The 12,404-nt window shown below is 43.8% G+C and overlaps 1 protein-coding gene across 2 annotated transcripts in view; it reads left to right on the top strand.

Annotated features, from left to right (window-relative positions):
* LOC119658466 overlaps positions 1-12,404 on the top strand; it is a 267,894-nt gene that overhangs the window by 165,453 nt on the left and 90,037 nt on the right. The window contains exon 4 of one of the 2 annotated variants that reach the window (XM_038065880.1): positions 3,452-3,942. In XM_038065880.1, coding sequence (XP_037921808.1) covers positions 3,452-3,942 — 491 coding nt within the window. The remainder of the gene's footprint in view (positions 1-3,451; positions 3,943-12,404) is intronic. The other variant, XM_038065881.1, reaches the window with a different exon arrangement.

Here is a 12,404-nt window from a genome sequence, read left to right as displayed (position 1 = left end):
CGTTTGGGCATCAATGAGTCGCATGTCGTCGGGATACACTACGCGATATTGAGAACCCCTCCGAGGATGTGGCTGGTATACTATCGTGGTCTACCTATACATCCATGAATGCTTGCTAGCCAATTACTTTCGTTCTCCTCATTCTTGGATGAGCAGGTTTTCCACCTGTTGGCTTGTTTTCAGGGCAAAGACGATCTCCTGGTAACCATTGTGGGCCTGGGCAACAGACTTCCCACCTTATACCGAGCATCTTGCGTATCACTTCTGCCGGATGGTAGCCTTCCATATGCCTCCATACGCCTTTCTGATGCTTACAATAGATGCATAAGGCAAGCGGTTTAGCTTGAACTGCTCCGCAGTGCAGATTCCCGCCTTAGAAGTGACCTCATCTATGCCCTTACGCTTTATAGCGACTTCATGTTTTGAGCACGCACAACAGCACTTTGGTCGCAGAAATCTACGGCTTTGCTCTCTTCAGGCCTTTTCAGCTCCTGGCTCCTCCAAACCCTGTTTACATTTCCCCCCAAATCTTTGAGTTCAAGGTACGCTTTCACCCTTCTTAAAATGTCTACGTGGACCAGGAAAGAGGAAGTAAGTTGCTCCCCATTTGGTCCGGTCCAGCATTAAGTTGATGCGGACTTAGGACCCCATCATTCTCAAAATGAATGATATTGTAGTTCTACCTTATTAGGTAAAGCCACACATCATTTTGAGCGTCTTTATTCCGAATATCGGACAGAAGAGACAGTGTGCTTCAGTGAGTGGTGATATCAAAATACCAAAAAAATGTTCGTCTTCCTTTTTACTAACTTCAGACATGTTAGCCACTACATGACACTTTGGAGAGCTTAATTAAATTGCAAATTACTTTAAATCCACTGAAGGCAAAAATACACTCATTACATAGAGACGGGACATAATCTTTTCATTTTCTTAAACTGACATTTCTCAACTTATCAATATTCATATTTTTCAATTCAAAAATTAATTAATCATGGCATGCTCCGCCACGGACAACACCGATGGTGGCCGCTGTCAATCGAATTTTCAACAAATGTTGTTAACCCCGCTGCGTCAAAATACTGCCAAGTTTAGTGGAAGTCGCACTATTACTAAGAAAGTTATAGTTGGTAAAATTACAGTGCCATACTAAAGTGAATGGTCTGATAAACTAATAAACTAAATGCATAAACAGCGAGCTAAGTAAAAATGGGAAAAATTACCATTCAAAAATGCTTATATGTACAAGCAATTCACAGAAGCTTTCATACCTGAAGCGCTCAGCTTCCGGTTTCCCGGCTAATTAGAATGTATGTACACTTTTCGATAATGTTATCTAGTTTCAGCGGTACTGGCTGGATATTCTGGGGTTGAGCGAAGTTGAATGTAGGGACTTTGAGTAGTACTCCTGTTTCTCTTACGGCACTCTATTACCATTTGATTAAGCGTATCTCTTCTTATCGTTGATGAAATTCTTAATGTTGCCTTATCTCGCGGTGGAAGGGTTCAATGGACGATGACATTGTTCCTCAAATACCTTGACTACGTTGATGACAACTGTCATTAACCTTGTTGCAATTGAAAAAGGAGACAAGTAAAGTCAAACTGAAAATAACTTTTAACAAGGTTCTCAATCGGATGGTTACAAAATCACTACTTTCCTTATCTGGATTAATGAGCAGAGTATTGAAGACGTTGATCCACTTGCATACCTAGGTCGCGACGTTTCTGCCGACGACGGCACCGAACTTGATTTCCTTTACTGCTTACTGCTTACTGAGTATGGAAATGCAATTATTTCAACACCAAAATCAAGTTGAAACTTTTCTGCATTCTTATATGCGAGAAGTGCACGGACGGTGGTTTCCACTGTTACTCCAAAGATTCAAGCCTTTGTTAATACTTGTCTGCTAGACTTCGCCGCCGCACAGGCCAGTTACCCGAAGGCAATGAATAGGTCGCAACTTAAGGCACGACAACTCCACTGGAATCCACTGCCAATGGAAAATGAGTGGTTCGCGTCAGAAAAACATAGCACAGAGCAGTGGAGATCGAACGCAAGCACCTCAGAAAGTCCTAGGGAGAACCGAAACACATTTCAGTGAACCTTGAACGATGCTGTGTAGACATGGTTGAGGTTGGGTAAGACTTTGGTTTCAGCAAGTGACACCTATTGACCTCTCGTCTCACTTGTGCCTGCAGAAATTTTTCTTTGTACTGTACGTCGAGAATTGAGGTCGAATTTCCTGAATGATATTGATTATCGAATAGGGAATATAAAATTTGGAGATACTCTGATTGACTATTATTCTCGTTCAGGATGGGAATTTTATAGGGTGATACTTGCTATTTTCAACCATAAAATCTTAATTGAATCTTAATCTACTATACCTAGTCCATAAACCTTAGGTTTCTTGAAGAAACACATGTACAGTCTTGGCTTCAATTCTTGCCCTTTTAGTGAAGCCATTCGAACGACATAAATCTGACATGTGACTTGTTACGTGTTTAACACTATAATTTCCGAAGGACTCCAAATATCAAAAAATAACTTTTCCCATATATTCTACACTATATCTAGATACAATTGATGTAAAAAAAAAATCGATTCCGCGGATCCGACACACGGGATGACCCCCTTAAAGAATTTACGGAAAATTCCGATATTCCCCTAATCATTTCAGCAGCCCAATAACATAACCTTACTAATTTCCATAGGGAAAGAGACGTCAGTCTTTATCGTACCTGGCTGTCAGTTATAAAATAATGAATATCGTCGGGAAATATTAGGAAGGAGGGAGGATGAGATTTAATTTTATGATTAGGGTCATATTGAATATAATTGACACAATCAGGTAATCAACCACAAGCTACTCGTTAGTGTAAAATGTTCTTCTCTCCTGTAATGTCAACCAGTTTGAAAAAGGCCCTAATCCGTGCGGAAATGTCACCATTAAATAAATCAAATAATTAAACATTTAAACTTTCTGGGCTCTTACTATTGTATTTACGTTCATACATATTTTGAGCTGAACAACAGTAAAAATTAATCAAAATTTCTCTTTTTCTTGAAGAATAAGCTTAGTTCCTTCCCTGGATAAAGGAAGTTTGTTTATTAGGAGAATCTTGAACCTGTGTATAAATAAAATTAATTAAAAAGCAACGTGAAACTTTGTTTGACAAAGTAGAATGCTCGGTGAAGGTCATTTACGTAGCCCGAATAGTTCGTCTGTAATATTTTTGCATAATAACGTAGCCAACCACTAATTTTACCTTACGAACGCGGCACTCAACACGAATCTTGCACCTCCGTCGAAATAGAGTCAACCTCGCTATATGAAGCTTAAAATTGGAAAAGTTTGCCCTCTGTATCACCTAGATCCCATTCACCCCGTTCCGTGCTAGCCGAGGGTTGTTCACTTATTGATTCTGGTCTATTTTTCCGTTTCAGAGAGTTGCGAGGAAAGCGATACGATAAGCACGTCTTCATCCGCCGCCACCATTCCGTACAATGCTATCGGACGGCAAAAGCATCAGCAGCAGCAACAACAACAGCATCTTCAGTTGCAACAGAACAAGGCATTTCACTCGAAGGAGAGCCTTTTGCCCCCGAGTCGCATCCTGCAGTCGCAATGTGGGTTAAGAGAGAACCTAAGTGGCTCCGGTGGCAATACCAGCGGCAGTGCCGGCGTCGGTAGCGGTGGACCAGCCTCGTCGGCAGCAATTGTAAGTGAGGACACCACTCCCTCCACCCCCTCTTCTTGTGCTTCTTCCTGTTCCCGCACAGTCAGTGGTAGCGAAAGCGTTGTTGTTAATGCCGTAGACCGACCCACTGTTACATTATGCACTGACATAAGTGAATCCTCGTCATCAATGTCGTCCACACCAGCCACTATAGCAAAATGTTTCAGTGCCAAATTGAACTGTTGTTCGCGGGCGTCCGTAAGTGTTGCACGTACATTTATCAACTATCTTTTGGCATTTCGTTACTCTTGCTCTAGTTCATCATCTGATGCTGCCACTTCCGCTTTCCTTCAGTTTCCATAACTTCAACGCTAACTGCACATCTAGTCACTTTCGAAAGGATTGAACTGTTGTCGAGTTTTTGGAACGAAATGGATCGGCTTGTCGAGTGCTCCTGGTCCTGAAGGACTAAAATCGGGGCTGACATAAGTAGGTGTGAAGCGAATTTTGTCTGTGCCAGAAACGGGAAAAGGAGCCGTGAAGTAAATATCCTTTGTGAGTGTAACTGTGTTAGCAGGAATTATGTTACTTTGATAGTCAGATGCATGGAATCAGGAAATCGAATCATCCTGAAGAAGACACTTTGGACCATGTCACACGTTTGCTTTCCTGTGAAAATGAGCAGCATCGATGCGATTTCAGATTCCACTTTGTGTATAATCGATATCCTAAACTTACATACTTAATTCGTTATCCTAGTTCCTGTCGACACTTCCTCCCAGTGACAGTGGTAAAATGTTTATAAAAAATTTATTTCGAGAATAACCAAAAGCCAAAATGGAGCTTATTATGTGTAACTGCCAAGTAGTTGCACGTGGTCGTCTATATTTACCTATGCACTGTCACCACCGTTTAGCCGTTAGGTGGCCACTCATCCTGCTATAATTTGATGTCAATTTTCTGGCCGTGGCTCGTGAACTGTTGCCTTTCTTTTCACATGTGAATCCTTCTTTGATTTGCATCTCAGCTGCCTACAGATCAGCATATCATCCAGGTTTAGATAATATGGTGTGGACGTTCTTTAGCGTTTGCAAAGTTAAAGTTCTATCGGTAAACCCAGTGTACACTGTTATGGACTAGCTACAGAAAAATTAACTCCATTCTATCCTCCAATCAGATGCTAATCCTAGCACTTTCCATCGTGCCTTTTGAAATTCAAGGCTTCTCCTCTACGTCATTGACTGCTGCATTGTGTGGATCCTCTGTAAATGAAGCCACGTCAATCGTTTTATATATGTATAGTAGTCCTGTGGTAGAAGCTACACTAACTAGTTCTAAGGAATGCATGGAATCTTCTCGATAAGTTTTCGGTCGTTTCGCGTAAGTTGAATGCCTGAAGCCGGTCCTTCAGATGCCTCCACCCGTCTTACCCTTTGGAAAGAGCACTGGGTCATAGTCACGTTCTCTTGTATCCCTTCAGAAATGCTGTTTCAACACTTTATTTATCTGTAGGCCAGTAATGACCTTATGAGCTACCATGGACCTTACTCACAGGAAAAATCAGTGAGATCTACTATTTAACTACTACAATCTGTGCCACCCTACTAACATAGGATCTATACTTCAGCCTAGCTTCGAAATGTGATCCAAAATAAGAACGTTGCTATCGAAACCAGAACATTTAAGCTCCCCTTTGATGGTTTTTTTGTGGCAGCGCCATGGTACAATAATGCCTGGGATTCTTATCCACTAATACCTACTCTGCGTGGTACAACCATGAAGCATTACTTCATGCAGAGAGCTCTGGTTTACAATAGCATGATTTATTTAAGCGTCCGTCGCACTTTCCATGCTCAATCCAGTTCTCGCAGCTTTTCGTAAATTGCAGTTATTGTTGCGTTTATCTTGCTCTAATTTTACACCGCTCCCAGCAGCTTTTTCACGAGATTATGGTGTTAACTACGTTGGAGGCTTCGTTTAACCTAACCCTTTATATCACCAATCTCGGACAATAGAACATAACATGGTTCGGGCCATCGCGTGTAGCAGACAGCTTGGGTACTCGTCCAATCCAAAGCAAAGCACATACTTCCTGTATGCAGCATGTCCCGTAAGGAACTGTTATCATCATCACCAACGGCGCAACAACCGGTATCCGGTCTGGCCTAGTTTCTCCCCCACCATACACACACACACATCCGGTCTGGGTCTGCCTTAATAAGGAACTCCAGACATCCCGGTTTTGCGCCGAGGTCCACCAATTCGATATCCCTAAAAGCTGTCTCGCGTCTTAACCTACGCCATTGCTCATCAGGGTCTCCATCTCAGGCAGGGTCTGCCTCGTCTTCTTTTCCTACCATAGATATTGCCCTTATAGACTTCCGGGCTGGATCATCCTCATCCAAACGGATTAAGCGATCCACCCACCGCAACCCGTGGAGCCGAATTTTATCCACAACCAGACGGTCGTGGTATAGCTCGTAGATTTCGTCGTTATGTAGGCTACGGAATCCTCATGTAGCAGGCCAAATATTCTTCGAAGGATTCTTTTTTCAAACGCGACCAAGAGTTCGCATATTTTTTTTATTGAGAACCCAGGTTTCGATGTATTCCTTGGAAGGACTGGCAAGATCATAACCTTGCACACTAAGAGAGGCCCTATGGTGAGACGTTTCGAGCGGAATAGTTTTTGTAAGCTGAAATAGACTCTGTTGGCTGCCAACAACCGTACGCGGATTTCATCGTCGTAGCTATTATCGGTTGTGATTTTCAACCCTAGATAGAAGAAATTATCGACGGTCTCAAAGTTGTAGTCTCCTATCTTTATTCTTCCCGTTTGACCAGTGCGGTTTGATCCTGTCGGTTGGTTGGTTTTCGGTGATAACGTTGCCACCACGTACTTCATCTTGCCTTCATTGATGTGCAGTTCAATCTCGCGCCGCCTGTTCCATCTGGATGAATGATGTCAATATCGTCACCGTAGACCAGCAGTTGGGTGGACTTGAAAAGTATGGTGCCTCACGCATTTACATCGGCATCGCGAATAACTTCCTTCAGGGCCAAGTTGAAGAAGACACATGATAGGGTATCCCCTTGTCTTAGACCGTTGTTGATGTGGAATGGTCTCGAGAGTGATCCTGCTGCTAGTATCTGGCCTCGCATATTGGTCAGGGTCAGCCTAGTCTGTCTTATGAATTTGGTTAGGATACCGAATTTTCTCATGGCCGTGTCCAGTTTTATCCTGGCTATGCTTTCATAAGTGGCTTGAAAGTCGATAAAAATAGGATGCAAGTGATATCCATATTCCAGCAGTTTTTCCATCGCTTGCTGCAAAGAGTAAATCTGATACCTCTATAATTGCTGTACTTCGTGATATCTCCCTTTCTATGTATGGGATTGACAATGCGTGGTTGCCAGTCGTCAGACATTGATTCGCTATCTCACACCTTGAGCATCAGTTGGTAAACCACTTGGTTTAATTGGTCGTCTCCACATTTAACCAATTCGGCTGTAATTCCATCGGCCCATTGTGAATTATGGTTTTTAAGCCTGTGGATTGCATAAACTGTTTCTTCTATGTTTGGTGGTGGCAGCATTTGTCCGTCGTCTTCAGTTGGCAGGACCTCCAACTCGCCGATATTCTTAATCAGTAGTATGCCGTTACGGTCTTGAATGAAGTGGTCTCAAATACTTCAAAGCCCTGAGCCAATAAGATTGTCGTTCGAACGGTTATTACCGGCTTCCATAAAGTTCCACGTCCTTGGGGTGTTTCGCAATTACCACCACCGCCAGGTCATATGCAAAACCAATTACCGTTACCTTTGTTGCTTTTGTCTCGTACTAAAAAAGTCTCACTGAGAGATAACTACCGATTGTCCAAGCTAACTAACAAGGAACACCCGATTTAGCCATGCTTCCTTTAATATAATCCCAGTTGGTCGAGCTAAAAACATTCCTTACGTTGAACGACCCCATCATGTAGCATTTACCAGCGAGCCCAGTCCGCGACCGTAGAATGGTCTCTCCGAAATCGAACGGAGGCGGCTTGCTATATCACCCTCTCCAATATCTTCCCCATGGTGCCTAAAAGACATATAAGTCGATATGAAGAGGATATGTCAGGTGGTTTTTGGGTCTTCGGTAGCAGAACCAACCTCTGTTTCTTCCACACATTCTTTCCACCAGGTACGATTCAAATGTGCTTATGACTCATACGGGCCTGATTTTAGCCAACTTCAGGTCTTTGTTCGGAGTCCCATTCAATCCCGAAACCTTATTATCCCCCCTTTTTTCGCAGACCTCTCTAGTTTTTCCTAGATCACACCAGGTAGGGAGAAAATATCCTGTTGAATGTTGCGCACAAATTTTGTTCATTACAGTAGTAATAACTGTAAGCATCACCACACTGGTTTTTATTTGCCTCGAGGCACAGTAGCTTATAACAATTCAGCTTACCTTCCTGTATGGCTTTCTTACGGCAACTTCGAAAGTCACAGTATTCTTTCTCCATCTGCCGACGTTCTGGTTATATCTTGTCCTTTAGCAAAGCCTCCACACTCGCAGGCATGATGATCTGAGCAGCTGGTTCCCCCAGTAGTTTAGTTTCCTATTGCGGTAAAAATGCTGGCACGGTGTTGTAAAATCGCATGCCTTAGTAATCCATTGACATAGGTGACTAACCATTTCCAGCGACGTTCCCCCTGTGTCCCGACTTCCCTCTGAAGCCACTAGAAATAGCTCCCTCTCAAAAGCTCCAATGGACCAAACAGCTATCCTGGATTTTCAACTTCTATTGCGCATTCGGCTGTCGCCTGCTATGTTTTTAATATCGAGATAGTCACTGTTAGTGGAGTCAGATCGACCATCAAGGATATATTCGGAAGGTGGATATACATCCAACATTGGCTAGTACGGTCGGATTTGCATCAAGCGGATTCAATGTATTGAGACATTCTCATGCCATGATAGCCTCCTCATTTTAAACTATTATAGAATCACAATCTTCTGCCCTCACACACACCTATCCATGGTGTACATTTCTGCGTAAAGTTCACTAGTATGCCTACCCGCTGGTTCAAGGTAATTCGTCTTTGGATCAGTGACCCCTGCATCTGATTCATCTGTTATAAGGGGCCTGTCACTGTACCAGGTAATCAGGTGCTGATTTAAATTGAAGGTTACTGCCAAACTCTCTTACTTTACCCTGTTGTTGTTGTGTCCACAAGTTATGACACCGCTCAGAAGGAATGTCAATCTTCATCCGGTTTCGCGCATGTTCTCATCGCCCAAATGTTACCCACAGAAGCCAATCTATGAAGTTTGTATAGCTCCTCGACCATTACGCTAAGTTAAATTCTATTTGCTCAAATGACCACCCCATTAGTAAATATTTGCCTTACCATTATCTTGTATAGCCAACGTAGTGTTTTCGGGTATGTAATTCCCAGGACATATCGACAACTCTGTTCTCCTTCCAGCCCAGCAAATAGTTAGTGTCCTTTATCGCATAGCTCCCCAGTATGAGCTTATGCCGGTGAGCATGAGCTCCTTACTCCATCCCGTGTACATATCCATGATGATGATTTCGTGGTTCTCACGATTAAGTATTGGCTTCGTAATTAAATTCGTCATTATAGTTAGTCGAGTGCCCCTATTATTATTATTCTGTTAAGGGAAAGTCGCACCGCGTCCTTGAAGAACTATTGGGCCCCTTTTACTGGTTATAGTGTACCTGTTGATCATAGTATCTCAAGCAGGCCTGTAACCGTTAGGAACTTTAGTATGTTCCCCACTTCCAGAAGTTTCAGCTTTGCATCTGGTATTAAGTGTTCTCCCAGATGCCTCGACCTACTTTGCACAAATGCCGGACACTGACCCAGGACGTGAATAGAGGTTTCGTCATCCTCCTCAAAAAACCTGCAGGCAGTGTCCGTAGATCTCCCTAGCTTCCCTAGGTGATAGTTCAGCCGAGAGTCACCAGTGAGAATTCCCACTATGATTTGGAGGTTCTTTTTGGTGGAGTTTAAGCAATCCTTTGTGCGTATGGGTTCGTATCCCCCAATAAGCACCTTGGACTGCTCCATCCCTGGGCGGGCCAGTATAGTTCCCTCAACCGTTCCTCTTAATTTCTTTTATTTATAGCTATGAAACCGTTTCCGATTCCACAGAAGGATGTAAAGGCGTCCCTGCTCCCTTCTCGGCTACTTCATCCGCTGCCTCGTAGCCTTCCAACCCGCCTCACTCATACTACCGGCCATCTTCAATATTGCCCTCCTTGCCAACATCTGTATGTGCAGATGGAAAGGGGTTAATCCCAGAAGGACCTCCAGGGATGCCGTTGGGCATGTCCTCATTGCCTCACTGATACACACGCAAGCCAGCCTTTGGAGCTTAGGTAATTCCCTGGCTTGTGGGCTGAGTTCGGTTGTTTCTGCCCAGATTACCGCTCCATAGGTAATCATTGGCCTTGCTATTGCAGTATATATCCAAAGTAGTATCTTCGGGCTGCAACCCCCTTTTTTCCTGCTATGGATCTGCAACTCATCAGAGCCCTCGTGGCTTTCCGACAAGTGTTTCCGACATGTGTCTTCCAGAGTAATTTTTGGTCTAGCGTAATTCCCAAATATTTGGCGTCTGTTTCTCGTTTCACCTCCATATCATGTAATATTATGGCCCTCAGGTGATCAAGCTTATGCGTCCTAGTGAATGGTACTATGGTGGTTTTGGCTGGGTTGATCTGCAGTCCCACCTTCCTGCACCAGGCACTAATAATCCTTAGTCCAGTTTGGATTCTATCACATAGGGGTCTTCATATTTTCCCCTACAGATTAAAACAATGTCGTCCACATAACCCTGGACTTGTATTCCAGTATTTGTTAACACGTCCAGGAGTTCATCCACTACCATACTCCACATCAGTGGCGATAGTACCAATAGTACCCCCTCGCTCAAAGTTGATGATAATAGAATTTGTACCTATCGGTACCTCTATTTGCCTGCTTTCTTGCATGTTGCCCATCCAGAATGCCAGGGTGTTTCCCACTCCTTTGCGGCTCAGGGCATCTTGTTTCGCTGTGTTCGATGTGTTGTCGAATGCTCCTTCGATATCCAACCACGTGGACAGTGCAATTTCTTTTGTTTCTATGGCATCGCTTAGTACCTTTGTCAGCTGATACAGAGCAGTTTCAGTTGAGCGTCCTGCCCGGTAAGCGTGCTGACAGTTATGTAGGGTATTACGCTTTAGAACGTTAGCTCTAATATAGTTGTCTATGACCTTCTCCACCGTTTTGAGTACGAACCATGTTAGGCAGATTGGTCTGAAAGATTTAGGGCGAAAAGAATTCCTTTTACTCGCTTTCGGAATAAACACCACTTTTGCCTGTCTTCATGCCCTTGGTATGCTCCCTCTTACCACCCTCAGAAGATAATTCCTAGGTCTCTCTGGATAAGTGCTGGGAAAATGCCATCTACTCCGGGAGATTTCAGTGGTTTAAAAGTTCCCACTGCCCATCTTAGCCTAGCTTCTGAGCATACCTCTTTTGCAAGTTTCCAGCTTTCCTTCCTTCCCCTTTTATTCGTTGTTGGGGTGTCAGGCAGAATGTTATCGCCTGCCAACATGGGGTAGGACCCCGGGAAATGAGCTCTGAGAAGCAGGTGTACCATGTTCTCCTCATTCTCGGTAAATGTCACACCTTCCTTTTTCAAGTAGACAGAGGATATTCCCCGTTTTTGGCTACAGCCTTGTACAGCCTGGTTGCTTCTGTGATCTGTTCGATCCCTTCACAGAATTCCCTGAAGCTGTTCCGTTTCACGTTGCTATACCCAGTCAGTGCATTTTTATACCTCTGCCAGTTCCCGGTTTGTTTTGCCCAGTTGAAGAGTTTTCGTGCCTCCATTCTCATTCTGGCCAGGTTCCTGTTCCACCATGGTACATCCCTTGATGACTTGACAATCTGAGCCGGACAGCTGGCCTCATATGCGTCAATGACGATTGTGTTGAGGTTTTCCACCACCGTTTATAATTCCAGTTCGCTCCTGATGTCACCGCCCCCTTGAAGGTGGGCAATGTTGTTGCTCAAGTGCACTGCGTAGGATTCCCAATCCGTTCTCCTAGGATTACTTATTATTCTTTCTGTTTCGGAGTTACCCTCAATGTCGAATCTGATTATCCTGTGATCAGACATAGAGGATTCATCCGACACCCTCCAATTCCTAACCATCCCGTTCATTAGGGTATTTCCTAGAGTTATATTTAGTACCTCCTGTCTGGTGCTGGTCACAAATGTTGGAGTGTTCCCTACCTTGTATATTTCTAACTTATTGCTAAGAATAAATTTAAGAAGGTACTCACCTCTACGATTGGTGTCGCTGCTTCCCCAGAAGAAGTGATAACGCCCTCCTCTCGCAATACTTCGTCAGTTTTGTGACTTGTTCCGGTGGAGCCTGGATTTCGTCTCCTGGGAAATATCCCGATGCTACAACTGCCTCTCGAGTGCTCCTTTCCGCTTCCAATGAGACTTGGATAGCCAAGCGGTTCCCGCTTAAGAACTCTGACAGACATATATATTTTAAATTACGTTTAAGAGTTATGCACCCTCTTGGTTTTTCACAAGAGGAGTCCCAAATTACCTGCATGCTTCGTCCTTGCAAACCGCGAATCTGCTCCCGGTGCACCCAGGGCTCCTGAGCCAGCACTATTCCAATGTTCTCCTTGGAGCTTG

Source organism: Hermetia illucens, chromosome 5, assembly GCF_905115235.1.
Source record: "Hermetia illucens chromosome 5, iHerIll2.2.curated.20191125, whole genome shotgun sequence".
NCBI classification, from domain to species: domain Eukaryota; kingdom Metazoa; phylum Arthropoda; class Insecta; order Diptera; family Stratiomyidae; genus Hermetia; species Hermetia illucens.
This window is presented reverse-complemented; position numbering and strand designations above follow the sequence as displayed.